The sequence below is a fragment of the Sceloporus occidentalis genome, unplaced genomic scaffold, assembly GCF_023333645.1.
Source record: "Sceloporus occidentalis isolate IW3139 unplaced genomic scaffold, rSceOcc1.0.p SCAF_18, whole genome shotgun sequence".
NCBI classification, from domain to species: Eukaryota; Metazoa; Chordata; class Lepidosauria; order Squamata; family Phrynosomatidae; genus Sceloporus; species Sceloporus occidentalis.
This window is the reverse complement of record NW_028316998.1, coordinates 4,215,158-4,235,636: the sequence shown is the minus strand read 5'-3', so window position 1 is coordinate 4,235,636 and position 20,479 is coordinate 4,215,158. Positions and strand designations below refer to the sequence as shown.

General features: G+C 36.4%; 1 protein-coding gene across 1 annotated transcript in view; it reads right to left on the bottom strand.

Moving 5' to 3' along the window:
- LOC149302552 (cadherin-9-like) overlaps nucleotides 1-20,479 on the bottom strand; it is a 103,644-nt gene that overhangs the window by 25,005 nt on the left and 58,160 nt on the right. The window contains exon 7 of the mRNA XM_089482232.1: nucleotides 2,682-2,801. Within this exon, the coding sequence (XP_089338358.1) occupies nucleotides 2,682-2,801 (120 nt within the window). The remainder of the gene's footprint in view (nucleotides 1-2,681; nucleotides 2,802-20,479) is intronic.

Below are 20,479 nucleotides of genomic sequence, written 5' to 3'. Positions count from 1 at the left end.
TTATCTTTAGATAAGTATAAATTACATAATTCCTATTGTAAGTTAAGTGTAAGGAGACAGATGACCAAACACACACACCAACACAGGCTCTATCACACCGACATCCAGACACACACACACACCAGGACAGGCTCTGCCACACGGACACCCAAACACACACACACACCAGGACAGGCTCTGCCACACGGACACCAAAACAAACACATACACACAGGACAGGCTCTACCACACTGACACCCGAACACATACACCAGGACAGGCTCTGCCACACCAACACCCAAACACACATCAGGACAGGCTCTGCCACACCAAGACCTATGCACACACACCCCAGGACAGGCTCTGCTACACTGATAACCAAAAACACACAAAACAGCAGGACACAATCTATGTCACAGACATCTACATCAGGATGGATTTTTCACACTGCATTGTCGTTTATACCCCCTCAGTGTTTTTGCCTCTTGTGTATTGATGTCCCAGCCAGCACCCTTTTAGTATAGATTAATGTGGTGCCCCCACACCCTTGTATGATCGCCTCCAGCCACCACTATTTGTATTAATGCCCCTAGCAAGCCAATCCCTTTATTATTGATTTATGTGATGGCTCCATCGCATATATGCATTAGACGTGCATTTTTAACTACATAATGAGTACTTATCTCTTTGAACTAAAGACTTTGATTAAAACATGATTTCAAAATTACAGCTGAACTCGCAGTTTCATTAATATTAGATCCTGCTGCTGATAGCAGGTATAGATCAACACATTAAAACACAAACACAGCTTTGCGTGTATAGATCCATTGAAATTCACTCGTGATCTCAGCACTGAAGGTATATATCAAATAAACAGAATCAGACATACAAATCCTGTATTTGCAGGTATACAATAATAATATATGAAACGTAGCATTGCAGGTATAGATCAAATAAATACATGGAAACAGCATTGCAGGTATTAATCAACTGAACAAGACACACAAACCCTGTATTTGCAGGTATACATAAATAATGTATGGAAACATAGCATAGCAGATGTGGATCTAAAGAATAACACACAAACCCAGCTTTGCAGGTATAGATCAATTGGAATTCACATAAAAACACGGCATTAAAGGTATATTTAACATCCCCTAAATTACAGGCATAGATCACAGGCTGCACACCCCAAAGTCAGCCCTGGCATCCACACTGCCCACATAGAACCTGGCCAGCACCCAGATAACGCACATAAGATTTGCCATCTTTGTCCCCAAATAGCCTAGCACAAGTCTACTTTGTCCCCAAACAGCCTGGTCTGTGCCATCTTTGTCCCATATACACCCTGTCTGTGCCATCTTGGTCCCCAAGGCTCAAACAGCCTGCTAGTGCCATCTTTGCCCTTCCACAATTATACATCTATGATACACACAAACACATTACCTCATGCTCTCCCTTATTCAGACAATTCATCCACATATTAACTCATGCTCTGCCTCATTCAGACAATTCATCCACATATTAAATCAGGCTCTCCCTCATTCAGACAATTCATCCACATATTAACTCCTGCTCTCCCTCATTCAGACAATTCATCCACATATTAACTCAGGCTCTCCCTCATTCAGACAATTCATCCACATATTAACTCATGCTCTCTCTCATTCAGACAACTCATCCACATATTAACTCATGCTCTCTCTCATTCAGACAACTCATCCACATATTAACTCATGCTCTCCCTCATTCAGACAATTCATCCACATATTAACTCATGCTCTCCCTCATTCAGACAATTCATCCACATATTAACTCATGCTCTCCCTCATTCAGACAATTCATCCACATATTAACTCATGCTCTCCTTCATTCAGACAACTCATCCACATATTAACTCATGCTCTCCCTCATCCAGACAACTTATCCACATATTAACTCATGCTCTTCCTCATTCAGACAATTCATTCACACATTAATTCATACTCACTCATTCACACTTTACTTATTTCAATATTCTTACTACCCTCTTTCTCACTATGTACCCCCTCTCCCTCCCTTATCACTTTCTACCCCCTCTCCCTCCCTTTTCACTTTCTACCCCTTCTCCCTCCCTTACCTATTTCTACCCCTTCTCCCTCTCTTATCACTTTCTACCCCTTCTGCCTTCCTTATCACTTTCTAACCCCATCTCTCTCCTCTTTCCATACTTTCCATCTACCCTCTCCCCCTTTGTAGTTCACTCACCTTTAAGTCCTGCGGCCGGAGAACGAGGCTTCCGCCTTCCTGCTCTGCCGCAGCACGCACTGCTTCACTGCTGAGCACTGGATATGACATCATATTCCGGCGCTTAGCATGAAACGCCAGCACTGTGACGGAGGTAGAGGCCTTGTGGAGGAGACTGAGGGGGGCCGAGCGGTTGCTAGGTGCCCCTCTCCTCCACATAAAAAAAAGCATTTGAGGCTACCCAGGACTTAAAGTCCCATTGCGGGACTGTCCTGGGCAATCCGTTGGGTGGTTCCAAATTCGGTGGGGGCAATTGTCACAATAGTCATACCATATTAGGGGTACCATAACAGGCTGTTGTATATTTAAACAATGCCCTTTAATATCACTTTATTATAAAACTACCCACTTTCATCTCAATTGGAGTTTTCACTTGGACTTATTATTATTATTATTATAACACAAGATAAACAAACCTGTTTCTGGATCAACAGAGAAGTATGGCTGCCCTTGAATAATGCTGTATACAACTCTGGCACTGTTCCCATAAGAAGGGTCATCAGCATCTATTGCAGTCACTTGGATAACAGAGGTGCCTATAAAAAGAAAATATTTTTAGATGTGGTTCATTAGATATTTTTATATAAAAGTATTGTTTTATAGAATTAATAAAATAACTTATTAACCAAAGCACAATATTTAAACAGGAGGGCATTTTGCACACAAAATTAAATCACATGATGATAATATCCAATAAATCTACACTTCATTATAGTACATCTTGTAAATGTGGCTCCTCTTATGTCAAAGTATTTGTTTGCTGTTTTGCAAAGTGTTATATTAATCCGTAAAACTATTTGTATCCTAAAGATTAAAAATCACATCAATAAGAAAAAACATCCAAATGAAATTAAAATTACTTCTCAGTTTTTCCACAATCTGCACAGATTATACAAAATCCTGCTTTTTGAAGAGAAGAAACAAAAACAGGAAAATACTTAATTTCTAGTAAGATGTTCAAGTGTTGGTCTTGCAACAGGGAGGCTGTATTTGTTAATCGATTACATTTGGCATCCAGTATATAATAGGATACAACAAAAGTAACAAAAAATGTCCATTTGCCAGTAAAGAAGTATTGCCATTGGTTAGCATTTGGATTTCAGTTCTCTGTTGGATTAGTTGGAATTACAATTAAAGAAGACACATTTCTGCTGATTACACACATTTGATTTATGAAACAATGGCTAAACATCTTTTAATGTAAAAACCATAATATTGCCATGTATCATCCAGAGAATACATCATGCATATAACATGTTATAGTTTCCTTCCCATCTCCGTACGGTTATTAGAATATGCATTACAATTTATTACTGTGAAACAAATGTGCAAAGATGAAACACACAGCCCAATCTGTTGTCCTTTTAAAACAAATTCTAACAAACTACCTCCAGTTGCTAACATTTTAGAGTATTACGGTATTTAATATGTAACAGCAGATAGAAAACAATAACTGAGAAATTACTACATGATACTGTATGTACAGATATTTTTACAAACAGTATTTAGCAATGTTGATTATAGCTGTGACTATACAGTGGTATAAAAAAGTAATGTGTGTGTAATACAAGTTTAATTGGTTATTTAGTTTTTAAGAAAATATTTCAGAGTATCAAATCTCCTGTAATTAAGTCTGAAGTCAATGTGGCCCTTGGCCAGAGAAATGCAGGGATACTGCCGTGAGCCCTGTACTTAGTTGGGCCCAAAGGTATCTCTCTTTAAATAATCTCCTTCATTTTATGGTCTCCCTAATACTTACAGAATAACTTGCTGAATTTGGGCAGATTTCTATGCTGCTGCTAGATATTGTCACCCATTAAAGCTTAAGAGAGGAAGGTTGTCTTAGTTGTGCACAGTGCAACCCTGGTCATTCTCCTACATTGCATCTTTCATAGCTGCATCGGGGGTTACTTCTATAAGGTGTGTGTGTCCAACCAAATTTTTTCAACGGAAGAGATCAAGCAGACAGCCATACATTACTCTTGATTGTTTTCTACACTGAGGAGCACATGGGAGTGCTAAGCACAAGCACAAGCACAAGCTCTTAGAAAGTTCCATCAGTGTTTATTCTGTGGCATTTATTATGGATTGGTGTAGCAGAAACAAGGAGTAGGTCTGTGATGTTCTCTACCAAAAGAAGGTAGAGAAGGCAACTTGTACATTAGAATTTACAAACAGTTTATTAGGGTGAAAGGACTAGCCTGTTTCAGGCAGTAGTCTGGTCACTAACAATCACTGATTCATCATACAGTGAGAATCACAGTTTTACCTAGATCAGTAGAAAGGATCTTAACTAGATACCTCCTTCTCTTCTTGAGCTACAACAAGTGAAGCCATCAACCACCAGTCATACAGCTCTTTACCACTATTCTTTCCCCTAAGATTTTTAGTTCATAGGAGCCATGAAACATTATTCCCTATTCATGTACCTACAAATTCGAAGGACAACCTTGTCTGAAGAAATTATATATATAAAATAATATAATATAGCTTATGACTTTATAAAAGAATAATTCTCTCTAAGGTGCAGCCGAAAAAAAAAGGTTAGTCCAAAAACCGTAGTACCCATTTTTCCAGTGTTTTTACAAGTGATACTGTAGCCAATTACATTTACATTTGATTTTAGGAATTTGGTTTTAAGGGACAAAAGCGATAAATTCCAACATACCAACAAATACAACTTAAAAATAGGTACAGAATAACCCATTTCAAATCCTATTATTTATTAAACACCACTAAGTTGTTTTGTCTACTTTTGGATTATTGTAGATTTAGCTTGCATGAAGTTCTTGATATAACAACGTAAGCTTGAATAATGTTGTGAACAGTGAAAACATTTTTTAAATATTTTTTATTTCAGTCTACCCATTATATTTCTTCCATAGATCCATTTACGATCAATTTTAACGATTGGTTTGTGAGCTCATATGACCATTACCGAGGAAGCAATACATGGGCAAGAATCCACTTGTATACTTTATAAAGTGCATTATTAATGAAATCATATATTTAAACATTGAATGTTCTCTAATTTGATAGATGCAATAAATAAACTGGGAGGTTCCCCTTTTTAAAGCATCCTTTATTGCATAAATTTGTAACCGGCACCATATTTGCAAAGACAAAAGAGACTCAGTATGTGTTTTCCTAAGTGAGGTAACAAGGAAATGATAGATGTATACAGCCACAGTTAACTAATCAATATCTAACCTTCCTCCTGAGTCAATGTGCTTATTTTGTACATTAAATGTTGTACATTACTAAAGAAGCAGTATGCTATTGAAGTTGCTTGGTGTTTTCATGGAACCAATTTAATAAAGAGATCTTTATGAAAGTTTTCATACTATATCTATGTATGTATGCACAACCATTTGCCAGTACCACTAAAATAGTAGTCACTTTTATGGGTGTTTTAAATACATTATTATTTTCTGGTATTAGGGCTTTTAACTCATCTCTTCTATTGCCTTATTTTATCATGTTGAAGTAAGTGTGATGTGAATTAAAATTACAAATTATAGCATAATCCAACTTTTATTATTTTTCATAGTTTAAATGACACACCATAACAGAAAATATAGTAAACGTAGGACAAATAAAGAGTTAAAATATTAAATACCAATTTCAGGACTGGCAAATCTCCATGTTAGGACATATAAGTACTAAATGAAGTATTTCAGTTTGTTTAATGGGAACACCATCAAATGAGCTACCTTTGGATGGTGGTGCTGGTATTTTTTTTTAAATGAGGAATGATGCAAGCCTTAACAAGGTCATCATAGTGAATGTTCGAAGTTAAAATAATTACCAGAAATGCAGCTTACCCCACTTACATAAGTATATAGTTAATGGAATTGGTTATAGTATGTATTTCTGGTGCTCTGTTTGGAATATTATCATTTCAGTCAAATACTCAAACTTACATTACTGGCAAAGTTACATTTGACTATCATAATGCTATTGACTGCCTACAAACATATAATCATTGAAGAACTATAATTATGACAGAACAATTCAATCACTGGGAACTGTCTAATCTGATCACAGTACAAGCACTAAAATCCTTAATAACATGGCCATATGTACAAGTGGTCCTATAGCAAAAGATAATAAATCCATACCCAACCACTGAAAAATCTGTTCAATTTTATCTACCAATTACTGAATTGCAGTGAAAAAGAGAAAACCACTATGAACAGTATCTAAACCACTCTAGAATCAAAAGGTAATCTCCAGTGTACCATGAAGCCCCCAAAACACACGAAAATACTTTTTAAGTACATTCACATGCATTTTTACATGCATGTACTTTCTCTGTCTTTTGAGTCTCTCTTAAATAGCACTCACACATCTCAAAAATGCTACATAGATCTATACTTTTCTTAATGGTAGACTACCCATGGTATTTCATTTTAGCCATTTTAGGTTTGGGTTTGTGAGGACATTAAGCTGCCTTAGTAAAGAGTCTTTGTATCGATATCTAATTTAACTGATAAGAATATCATATTGGCTCTTTTTTTCCGCAAATATACATTGGGTGGCCGATATCTCTTTGTTTACATGTGTCTGGCCTTTAAACTCCTGATTGTAGGACAATTTCAAGCCTCTATGGAAAAGGGACATTATATAAATAACTTGGATAAGCTAGATTTTTACTTAAAATTTTGGTCCTGTTGATTAGAAAAAAGAAAGCAGATTTAGTTTTAACTCATGTTAAATGTAGGTTTGGAAGTAGCTATACATGTGATTTGTTTAATTTTTTTTTCTTATTTTTAATGTTGAATATTGTATCTTTTTCATAGTTAAGCTGCATGTTTTAAAATGCAAAATAAAAAAAGAGATAGATGAACAAAAAGAGGCAAGATAAGAAGCAGAGTTTCAGGAAAAAAGAAGACAGGGAAGCAGTTGGCAGAGAAGGTAAGTAGACATTGAAAGAGAGTATAAGAGGGCATGAGAGAGTGTGTGAAAAGTATGAGTAAGAGTGAGGGAGAGTGAAAAAATAAACAAAATACAAATATTCGGAACTCATGTTTTTTTGGTAAGTTCTGGGTTTTGAGCTATGTAAATTTGAATTCTGATTCAAATAGCGCTACTTACACTATAAATATAGTGCTTTTTCTTTTCTTTTAAAGCAAGGTCATGAAACTTGTTAATGTAAAAGGCAGAAGGCAAAGGGCAAGAGACACATAGGGAGAGACAGGCACATGAATCAGAAGAGAAAGACACATAGGGGTATATTACTGAGACATTAACTTGACTCACCATACTCAAGACCAAATTCACATTTACAACTTGCAAGTTAATGAATCTGCAAGCTGCCTGCTATTTTGACCTTGCATAAACTCACAATTAAGTAAATAGACCCAATAGGTAATACAGGAAGAAACGTTCCAATACCAAGATTCAGGCCAATGGCAACTTTTTTATAATCATTTCGTAAAGTGTACCAGTTTTAGGCCATACTGCTATTTAAAAAGCACGATGCTGTAAAGAAGCTTTTCTAACACAGTTAAATGTATGTATACTTTCAAAGGACTTTTATAAAGTGTTCTTTATACACACATTTTCATAAAAAGATAAAACTGAGCCACTATGTAATAAAATCTAATGCTCATTGGTAAAGCTTTCTACAAAAAATTTTGCGGTATAAGCCACAATGAACTTAAGCATCCCATTAATCTTGAATGGATCAATAAACCACTTACCAAGAACAGATAAAAGGGTGACACACACTATGGTGGACACCTTTGAGAAGTAAGATTTATGATTCCCCATAGCCAGAACTTGGTTGTGTTAAATTTTGCTCATTTCCTAACTTTTTTACAAAAAGGTAATAATGAAAGTAATGCTTAATCACTTAAGATCCTGCATTAGCTACATGTTTTTTATGTGTCACTGTGGTGTACTGTAACTATACTCCAATTATCATGACTTTCATAGGTAAAAAAAGTAAATCTGAAATATATCTAACTGGAAATCAAGTGCACAGGCCAAAATCAAGCAATGTGCACGGTAATATTTCAGTAAACACACAGAAGACCATTAAGAATATGTCATTTACCTAAATTCCACTTTTATAGGATGGCTTTCCACAAGATTTTGGAGCATTTCTGTGGAAAGTTTTGCCTATTCATCCAGTAGAGCATTTGTGAGGTCAAGCACTGTTGTTGTATGAGAAGGCTTGACTCGGAATCTCTGTTCCAGTTTATCCCAAAGGTGTTCGTCGGGTTAAGGTCAAGGCTCTGTGCAGGCCAGTCAAGTTCTTCCACGCCAGACTTCATGGTTGAATGAGCTTTGTGTAGAAGGACTTGACTGGCCCACACAGAGCCCTGACCTTAACCTCATTGAGCATCTTTGGGATGAGTTTGAATGGGGATTGCCAGCCAGACCTTCTCGTCCAACATCAGTACCTGTCCTCACACATGGTCTACTGAATAAATGGGCAAAAATTCCCACAGAAACACTTTTCCCACAGATATACACAAGATATTGAGGAAAGTCTTCCCAGAAGAGTGGAAGCTGGTATTCATAGACATTCATAGGTAAACAAGCAAAATCGTAAGTGATTTAGGTAAATTAGAAGAATGGTCAAGAGTGTGGCATCTGCAGTTTATTGTTAATCAATGTACAATAATGCACTTGGGATGTAAAAATCCAAAGAACAAATTGTGCAAAAATCCAAAGAAGAAATTCAATGACAACAGAAGAGAGGGACTTGGGAGTAATTATTGCTGAGGACTTAAAGGTAAGTAGGCAATTAAATAAAGTGTTTGTTAAAAGCGAGCAGGGTGCTGGGTTGTATAGCCAGAGGCATTAGCAGCAGAAAGAGACTGTTAGTTCTGCCACTTTCTGGTCATCTCTGGTCAGGCCTCACGTAGAGTATTGAGTGCAGTTCAGGAGACACAGACACACTTCCCCCAACATACAAACTCTCCTTCACGCACTTTCAAAACACAAATACACTCACCCCCTCCTTCCCTTTCTCTCTCTCTCTCTCTCTCTCTCTCTCTCTTAAATCATAATGGATATGCAGAGTGAATAATAGAAACAAAGTGAATCCTGCCAATGAGCAATGAGCCTGTTCTAATACTATAAAATATAAAGTAATTATGTAGCTAATTGTGGAAGGATAAAATAATGTCGACAGCTGCATGGCCTGTTTTGGATGTCTATCAACCTGGCTAAAAGACAAAAAATCTCCTTATAGAGCTTCGAAGTGGTGACATTATTATTACTGTTACCTGCATGATTTTATCATAGATATCATAACTGGTCAGTACTGAACTTGCAGCTCATTTTTCTTCACATCTCTATAAATAAATGGCTTAAATACATTTGCAAAACTATATTTTTCCTGGAGGCGACACAGAGTATAAGGACATGAACGCAAGCGTGTAACATTTGCATGACACTAAATTTCTATACGAAGATGTCATCATGCAATACTAACCATGTAAAGTGAAACTGGGTATTTATCTACTTTTCTTTCCTGTTTCATTACTCTGATCCATAAAATGCCTCCCTAGAGGTTGGCCATATGCTTATAGTATGTCCGGATGACACAATTTGTCACAGTTACATGTGCTGGCACGTGTTTAAATAAAATACTTAAGTACTTAAAATACTTAAGTTTTTTGGCTACCCAGAACTCAGTGACAGACCACACAGCAGCCATACTCTATGTTCTTTTAGATATACTGAAAAATGAAATCAGGTTTTTATCTATGTGCGTGCTAGTTGTTTATTGGTTCAAGTCTGCATGTGATATAAATATCACAAGGTGGTGGTTTGTAAGGCAGGAAATGTTATCTATACACACCAGAAACTCTCACAATATTCTCAAAATTGGAGCTATAGCAGTTTAATTACAGAATATTACTTTGCCACACCAACAAAGCACTTCCATAGTAATAATAAAAATAATTCCACAGTTGCACTGTAGTATAAAAAATATGTTAACTGGAAAAATTGTGATAAATTGTCACCCTTAATGCTATTTATCCATTTTAACCAATGCTGCCTTGCCAAAATTAATACAACATACATGGGATCTCATGATGGATGTCGCGGTCACATTTTGATTTGCTTTTCAATTTACCTGTTTTTTTAAATATGAGAAATATAAGTATTATTCAGGCATAAAATGACACAAATTAACTGTTAAAACTGTGCAGTAAAACATAATATAAAAAACTCTGTATGTTGATGTAAACAAAATGAATGTTTTTTTTTATTATTTCAGGATACTGCATTTACATGCAACTATGTCCGATTCCTCTTCAAAGACTTAAATTGTCTAAAAACAAATGTCTTGAATAATTCAAGTAACTGTCATTTTTATTAGTTCAAACCTAGGGAACGGTATATAGACAGAAAACCGGGGCGCATAGATATGTGGGAAAAAAATAAAACAAATATAGTGTAATAAATTTTAACAGAAAAATAAAATTTTGATATTAATTGCACTCACAAGTGTACTTGAAAGTGATTGCTCATCAAAAAAACAGACTCTTTTCTGTCTTGGAATTTCTGTCATGAAGATAGGAAACTAAATAGTGCAGTAAAAATTGGTGTTTCTTTAATAAATAAAGGTAAAAAACTTAAAATAAAATAACATAAACTTATAAAAATATGTCTTTTATTGACTTTTGAATTTCTCCGGAGGAAGCCGACATTGAAGTCGGCGAAACGCGTTGAGAGACTTTATAATCATCGATATTTGGACTTTATAAGGACTGGCTGAGTACCATTTCCACTTTTGTGAAGGACATCCTCACACTGCTTTTATGCATAACTCATTTGTTATGCCCATCCGTTTGTAAGTTTTTTACCTTTATTTATTAAAAAAACACCAATTTTTACTGCACTATTTCGTTTCCTATCTTCATCACAGAAATTCCAAGACAGAAAAGAGTCTGGTTTTTTGATGAGCAATCACTTTCAAGTACACTTGTGAGTGCAATTAATATCAAAATTAAAATTTTCTGTTAAAATTTATTACACTATATTTGTTTTATTTTTTCCCCACATATCTATGCGCCCCGGTTTTCTGTCTATATACCGTTTCTAATAACACTTGTGAGGAGTGTTAATCTACGGGAGCAGCAAGATCTGTAGGGTATTGTATACTATTTATATATTTTTGAAGATTCACCCATTTGTGGAGGTGTTCCTATTTCGTTCTATATTGTCAAACCTAGGGAAAACAGATAATAAAACAAATGTAAAAAATCCTGCTGTGTTGTACATGTTTGCATCAGCATATACTGTAAATGTAAAAAAATAATAAATCCATGAGGAAAAACGTTGGATCCAAAATTCTATTTAAATTACTTGCAGCATCAAATTTACAAAGTTATTGTTGATAGAATTAAATTTGTATTACTTCCACGCTTATATGAGATGGGTTACATTTCAGGAGGAAAGAAAAAAAGTAGCCAAGAAATAGGTGGAGGTTTGAAGGGGTTACTAAAAATGGTTTATATGTAAGTGCTAGATAACTAACAAGGAAAAGTGAATATATGTACTTAAGCAACTTCCTACAACACACATATGTACTGGACATGGCTATATGAAGCTACAGTAAATGTTGCAATAGTTTCTAAAATAAAATGTATTGCAGCTGTTGACATGCGGGTATCAAAATATGCACAAAATTGCCACATATTGCACAGAAGAGATTCAGCAGATATGAAGCACTATTTGTGTAGTATACTTCAAATGACAAATAAGAAGTATCTCAGTATTTCTGACTGAAATTATAGGTTGCAACATTTATTTTATTGAAATCTAACAATAGATGTTTCCTATAAAAATACTGTAAATTGGCATCATTATGTTACATCATCTTCTTTTCCACTTTCTCTTCATCCAGTCATGGTTTTTCAAAAGGACTTTCATAAAGGATATTAGAAGGATAGTTTGAAAAGGTCTTGGTGGTCAAATCAAAGTAATATCCCTATGCTCTACCCAGAGTTCCTGATCCATTATCGTTGTACCTTTTGAAAACCACATGAGAAGAAACACTGGGATCTAATTGATCCAATGTCAATCAAAGGTCAATACAACAATTAGTATTGATTTAAAGTGGTTTTACGCTAATGCTTTTGTTGAAACATTTAACAGTATAAAACATTTAAGAATCAATATACCCTTACGGATGTGACATGCATAAATCAAAACAGACAGTTTCTCTGGGACTTTGGGGATATTTGTAAATAAAACATATCTCGGGGCAATGTAGTCAAACCTTGATGTGTAATATTGGAGTAATGGAAACTGAGACACCTGGAAACTTTTATACATGGATACTTCACTGCCAGATCCTATATTATATATCAAAACCTGCAGGCAGTTATTAAATGTATCTCTAAAAACTATATACACACATACCTGCTTATCTTATTTGAGAAGTATATATGCAAAACTTTACACATGGGTAAATCCATCAAAGCGCAAAGTACCCCCTGATCATAGAGGAATCAACGGCTTCTACCCACAAAGGAAAAGCATAGTTGAAATTATTAAAAATTAGTTGCCGGAGTTTCTAGCTTGGGGTTTTCATACATAGAAGTGCAGGAATAGGATCATAAGGCCCCGACGACATCCCCCTGTGTTAATTGCTTGAAGGGCTGGTAATCATATCCCAACAGGAAGAAGAGAGCCAGACAGACAACATCCTCAGCTGCGACATCAAATAGATCTCCCATGCTGACCGCTTCTCAGTAACAAGGAATACCCTACACCAAGTATATGTTGTATTGCCACTTTCATTTGGATTATTACATTTTGATGACTTCCAATGTCTCCTGGGTACTTCATACTTAGGGGTACACTGGGATATATACACTGTACCACCCCTCTGCATCATGGAGACCTTGTGTAACGATTAGTATTTGTGCCCTGCTGTTTTGGGCCCATATCTACCTCTCACAGTGAGGCGCTACCTCAGCTCCTCCTTTAATCCCTTCAGGACCAGAGTTTTTTTTATCACTTGTGTACTAAAGGACAAGAGCTGTTTTGGTGTTTTTTGCTATGTTTTTTTCCAACTGTGATTGTTCACTAATTCATTTAGCACAGCCACAAAACAATACATAACCAGTGCAAATGGAAAACAAATAAACTTCAAGAATTAAGTATTCGTCCAGATGTTTATGCTGATGTCTCTTCCCTGGGTTTTGGGGCATTTTATAAATAGTTTTTGGTGTCTTTCATTTCCCTGGGCTCAGGCGCATTTTTTTAAATGGCTTTGTTGTTTCTCTTCTTCCCTAGGTTTTGGAGCATTTTATAAATGTTGATTTGGTATCTTTCTTTCCCTGGGTTTAGAGCTGCTTTTTCAATCGTGTTTTAGTGTCTTAGAACCAACCACCATGCAAATAACTAACCTAACAACTTAGTAAAAATACCTAGGGTTTAACTTAGGTGTAAGCGGACGGGGTAACACTGGGGTCCTGTTAGTGGTTTGTGATAGGTACGGTTAGATTAAAGGGTTTGGTTACAGTACTGTACTGTATAGTGTTAGTGATAAGGATGATGATTAGATTAGCTTACTGACTATTGACCTTGAGAGTGATAAATGATTAGTACAATGTCACTGACAAGTGATCAGGTAATAATTATGTATTCTTTTTTCTTCTTCTTAATAATTTGTGTGTGTTTTTCATTACATTAGATGCCAACTCTATCTTGTTAGGGCAGGATCATCCAGTGGCTGCCATAATTATCAAATCATTCCTATTGGCCAGGAGTGATCTGATCATCATCAGACCACATTTAGTTGGTTCTGTTCTGTTTGTTTAAACTGCAGCAGATCCTTAACTGACAGCAATTGACATGGAAGCACCTTTGACCTTCAGGTTAGTGCTGTTTTATTTTTTGTTTGTTTTTAAACCATGTTTTTTTTGGCCCACCTATACTGTCTCTACCAAATCAAAACAATGGGGATACCATACTTGTGATTAAAAGACTCTATGACTTGTTGGTTTCTATGTTATTGGATGCATATATTACTTACTATATCTGTATATATATATATATATATATATATATATATACACACAATATACTATACTTGGTGAGGAGAGAGGTCATGGAAGATTAGTTCTTGCACATCTTTTGCATGGGTGCAATTTAGGTCAAGCATAGCAATTAACTTCAATCTGATGATGCATACATTTCATTGGATGAGGTATTCAAGGCAATCAAGTCCTCCCCTAATGGTAAAAGCCCTGGCTGATGGCCAAGTACTACCGTAGCTTTCAAGGCCTCTTGGCGCCTCACCTAGTAATTAGGCTAAACTCAATAAACCCCCATCCCCCCTATATCCTCATACTACCGAGGCTCTCATCACAGTGACACAAAAGCCAGGGAAAGATCATGAATGGTATAGCAGTTACAGATCTACATTCCTCCGTAATGTAAATTTGAAAATATTTGCAGATTAGCTAACAGATTGAGGGCAATGGCCCGCAGCTGATACATGAAGACCAGGGTTTTTTGCTAGGTAGGGAAGTGTGAGATAATACCACCAAGACCTTGAAATTAATGTCTCATGCCCACTCCCTTTTGTCCACATGATTCTGCTGTCTAACGATGAGGAAAAGGCATTTTACATGGTGGCATGGCCCTATTTGTTTGCGGTGTTATGTACACTGGGACTTGAACTGAATTAGATCATTATACAGAGAACCTACAGCCATAATTCAGATAAATGGAGTGATGTCCGGGTCACCCTGTGAAATGGCACAAGACCGAGGTGCCCATTGTCCCTGATACTCTTTATACTAGCACTTGAACCCCTACCTGTAGCAATAAGAGCTAACCTTGCTATTAAAGGTATCACAATGGAAGGAGATCATTAAAAAATCAGCAATATTCGCTGATGATATCCTATTCTCGCTGACAGATGCAATAATCTTGTTGGAACATATCAATTCAGACTTTCAAAGATTTGGATACATATCCAACTTCAAAATTATTTTCTCCATTATGTCACCTGGCTAGGCAATGTAGTGATGATCAAGATGAACATACTTGCACATTTCCATTATCTGTTCCAGACCCTTCTATTATACACTGATCAGCCATAACATTATGATCACTAACAGGTGAAGCAAATAACACTGAAAATCTTGTTATCAAAGCACCTGTCAGTGGGTGGGATATAGTAGGCAGCAAGTGAACATTTTGTCCTCAAAATTGATGTGTTAGAAGCAGGAAAAATGGGCAAGCTTAAGGATCTGAGCAACTTTGACAAGGGCCAAATAATGGCTATAATGATGGATCAGAGCATCTCTAAATCTGCAGCTCTTGTGGGGTGTTCCTGGTAAGTAGTGGTCAGTACCTATCAAAACTGGCCCAAGGTTCATGGGCAGCTCATTGATGCATGTGGTGGGGGGCTGGCCTGTGTGGTCACATCCAAAAGACGAGCTACTGTAGCTCAACTTGCTGAAAAAGTTAATGCTGGTTCTGATAGAAAGGTGTCATAACACACAGTGCATTGCAGTTTGTTGCGTATGGGTCTGCATAGCTGCAGACCAATCAGGGTGCCCATGCTGACCCCTATCTACTGCCGAAAGCACCTACAATGGTTTCATGAGCATAAGAACTGGACCACGAAGCAATGGTCATAATATTATGGTTGTTGTATGTACCTAGCGCATTCTTTTAGCAATGTAAAAGGGTTATTACTTCTAAATATAACTGTGCAACCCACCTACAGAGAACTGTGGAGTGGTCGACACCGACTAAGAAGTTGTGGGTCTCAGAGCTGCCTATAACTGACCATAGTACTTATTGTTTGGGCTGAGAAAACTAGGTCAGGCATTGAGAGCATGCATCCTACAATCTCACCTACTTTGCGAGTCTGCTAAATGGTTAGAAAGAATAGTAGTATAACTACATACCCTAGTCTTCTTATGCCCCTATCACTTAAAGCTGACTTCTCCTGGGAATCAGAGAGTTGCTCTTTAAGACATTACCCCAGAGGATGTCCCTTTTATCCATCTAGGCCATCTATGGATCAACAGAGAACTTAAACCATTAATGGATATCGCTGGTGTACCTGACCTATTATTTAAGCTACAATTCTCCTACAATCTTCATATTCTCTCTCCAAAAATGTTTAATTTACCGACAGACTACTCCTTATTAGAAATGCTATGTATACAGATTCCCCCCACTCCAAACATGTAATATCCCAAGTCTATAAGCTCCTTCCTTTGGACCAATAAAATTTGACTCCATATTACCTCAAATTATGGGGAAAAAAATGCCCAATGTAACAAACTATTACTTACTACCCCAAAAATGTTCAAATTCTAGTAAACAGCAATAGTCAGCATACAAGATAATAACCAGGTGGTATAGGCCTCTAGTAAATATATATAGGTTTTTGCACCAGGTATTGGATAGATGTTGCAGGTGCAGATCAATTAGTGGGATTATGCACATATTTTGTGGGTTTGAAGATTGCTTAAACTCTTCTGGTCTAAGGTAATTTATGTCATCCAGAAATAGGATAACCTCAATTTTATCTCTGTCACAAGAACAATACGTTCCATCATACCCTGAAACCAATGGTAAATTATAGGAAATCGCTAACCATCAGTCTGTTAAATGCGACCAAGACCACCATACTACTTCAATGTACAGCTAATTTTATTACACAGTTTAAGAGAACGTTGCCTGGTCTGATGAGTCTCGATTCCAGCTGCGACATTCAGATGGCAGGGTCAGAATTTTGCATAAACAACATAAAAGCATGGATCCATCCTGCCTTGTATCAACGATTCAGGCTGGTGGTGGTGTAATGGGGTAGGGGACATTTTCTTGGCACACTTTGGGCCCCTTAGTACCAAGTGAGCATCGTTTTAATGCGGCTGCCTACCTGAGCATTGTTGCTGACCATGTTCATCCCTTTATGACTGCAGTGTACCCATTTTCTGATGGCTACTTCCAGCAGGATAATGCACCATGTCACAAAGCTCACACCATCTCATACTGGTTTCTTGAACACGACAATGAGTTCACTGTACTCCAATGGCCTCCACAGTCACCAGATCTCAATCCAATAGAGCACCTTTGGGATGCGGTGGAATGTGAGATTTGCATCATGGATGTGCAGCCCACAAATCTGCAGCAACTGTGTGATGTCATCATGTCCATATGGACCAAAATCTGTTTCCAGCACCTTGTAGGTAGTATGCCCCAAAGAATGAAGGCAGTTCTGAAGGCAAAAGGGGGTCCAACCCGGTACTAGCACCTAATAAAGTGTCCAGTGAGTGTAGTTATCCAGTGGAACAACAGCCTCAAACTTCTTAGCTAGTTTTATTACAGTAAATATACTTTGCTACTTTTATACTGTTTTTAAGCTTACAATATCATAGCTAGGATCCACCACCACAGTACCCTTTCTACTGACGAAGTATACTCTTCAATTATAGGATTAACAACATTAAAAATCTTTATAAGCACTCTTTAGAAGAAGGAAGAAAATTACAGTTCAATAAGGATAAAGTAAATATTACAAGAATGCAAACAGCCTAAGGTGTAAAATAACACTGGTCTCATGCGTTAACAATGTCATATAAATCACTTTATTACTGCAATCAATAATGTTTAGAAATATTAGTAAAAATGAACTTTAATTTACAAAACGTCTTTGGCATTTCAGTCAGTTTGTCCAAGGTCATTGCAAGCAGTATGGATGGTATTTACACACATTTTCAAGTCACATGAAAAAGTGTTTATTCAAATAGTGTAAACAAAGAATGTCCTTCTAAGTGCATCAATGTGCTAATATATTGTATTATTGATATAAAAGCAATAATCTGCACAATATATTGAAATATTCATAGAATTATTTGTGAGTTTACATAGATAATCTAGACTTCATGCTTCTAAATCCCTGTTCAATGTATTTTTGTTTTACGTTATTAATGTGTTTAAGCATCAGAAAAAAAATGAAACTCATTTATCATAACCTATGGAACACAAAATCCATTAGAACCAACATAGGCTAATACATTTCCTTATAGATCAGATAATATTATGCATGAATAATTATTGCCAGTGGGTCTGTTCAAAAATCAATTTCTCCATAAAGTGCAGTGGACAAATATTCACTCCTTACATATAAATGTATTGAATTAGATATTATACTGTTTATATTCATAAAATTGAATTAACCTTTGAGCCATATAAATGCAGTATAATCTACCTCTGTTTATGTCATCAGCAAAAAGACACACCTTTCCATCAAGACCTTCTGCAATATCAGTAATAAAAATATTAAAGAGAATCGGTCCAAGTACAGATCCCTGAGGTACCCCACTGGTAACAAGACCTTGCTCCGAATATACTCCATTGACTACAACCCTCTGTTGTCTGTCACTCAGCCACTGCCTAAACTGCAGTTTATTGATAAGTCTTCTATGTGGGACAGTGTCAAAAGTCTTACTGAAATCTACATACACAATGTCTACTGCACCACCTTAATCAATTACTTTAGTCACCCAATCAAAAAAATCAATCAGATTAGTTTGGCATGATCTTCCTGAGGAAAACCCATGTTGTTTTTGATCTTGAAACCCATGTCACTTTAGATGTTTAACAATCCTATCTATCTTATTTAACATACTTTCTATTAATTTCCCCACTACAGATGTAAGACTTATTGACCTGTAGTTGCCCAGCCCCTCCCTACTGCCTTTTTTGTGAATGGGCACAACAGTCACTAATTTAAAATAGCTTTAAAACATCTGCCGGTGGCTGTTCCACTTATCTACCAAGCTCTCCGTAAAATGGTCCTTTTTCAATAGGAAAAATGGAGAGTGTAAAATTATTTTGCTGTCTATGACTACTCCATATAAGAATATAGAGCCCATACAGTAACATCTTTTATGGAGGAGGGAGAAGGAAACAGTCATATTGTGTTTCTGCATGTTGATAGAACAAACATGGTTGCTACAGCTTTTGATTAGCTATTTGGTTGCTAGGAAAGGAATTTTTTTTATGCTTCCATATGTTTATTCATAAGGTTTTACGGATGTTACACAAATAAATGACAGCAATGTGGCATGATGTCTGAACTTTACAAGATGGTAATAAAATAATCTTTGTGATTCTATGGAGTTTTATGGTATTCTACAAGACTTGGTATTTTTCCTACTTCAAATTGCCATCCCAAAGGGCAAAGAAGAGGAAGGTAAGAGGGACACATGATAGGCTCCATGCCTTCCTTAGGGTATTAATAAATATATTTTACCACCCATCCCAGCTATTAGTGCACAGGGAATGGTGGCATAAGGGGTATTTGATTACCCCTCCCCACCTCACAAGTCTATGCAAGCAGAGTGAACTTTCTTACAATTACAAATGTTGGATTGAGTGAATATGATATTTGCGTGAACATCCAATATATGGAATATACAAGTCTGGTATCATTTTCCCTAGGTGTCACCAGTAAAACACTGAATGTATCAGGATAGTACTCTGTATATTACACTAGGGGATTCATACATTTGAACAATACAATACCATTCACAATTTACCACTCAAGTTGACAGGTGTAGAGTGTCTACTATTTCCATTGAAATCATTAAAAGAAGTTTCAAGGAGCATTTACAACATTTTAAAGGCACCAGTGGCACTTTTGAATGTATTTTTTGAATTTGTATTTTATGTTGTTTTTACAACATGGCTATATAACTGAAACTGGTAGTTGTAAGAACCAATACACAGCTTTTATCATAAAAATAGTTCATTAAAATAAAAGACACAAAACCATGATGATAATTATATATTAGAGATTACAGAAATATTAAAAGCCAAACTAAAATGGCATTTATCCTCCCTGTCCTTAACATAGGATAGTCCTTAACTATCTCTGCTAGAGTATGTGAATCAGATATATTGATTTAGAGATTTTTTTTATACTGCACATAGCAAATACTTTTAAGATTAAAAAGAATACTTTCAGGTGAGTAGTGCAACATTAAGCCCCAGATGGAAGGTGCCAACGCTGACAGATATTGAGGCAGATAATCATTGAGAGAAAAAGAGTTCTGTACCACAATGGGTATAGATGTAACTGTTCACTAAAGACCACTAGGGAGTACAAATGGTACTTGACAAACTCACTGATATTCATAAAGGCCACAATCCAATGGAAGTTCTACTTGACTGAGCTTACATTATATCAAGGTAAAATAAT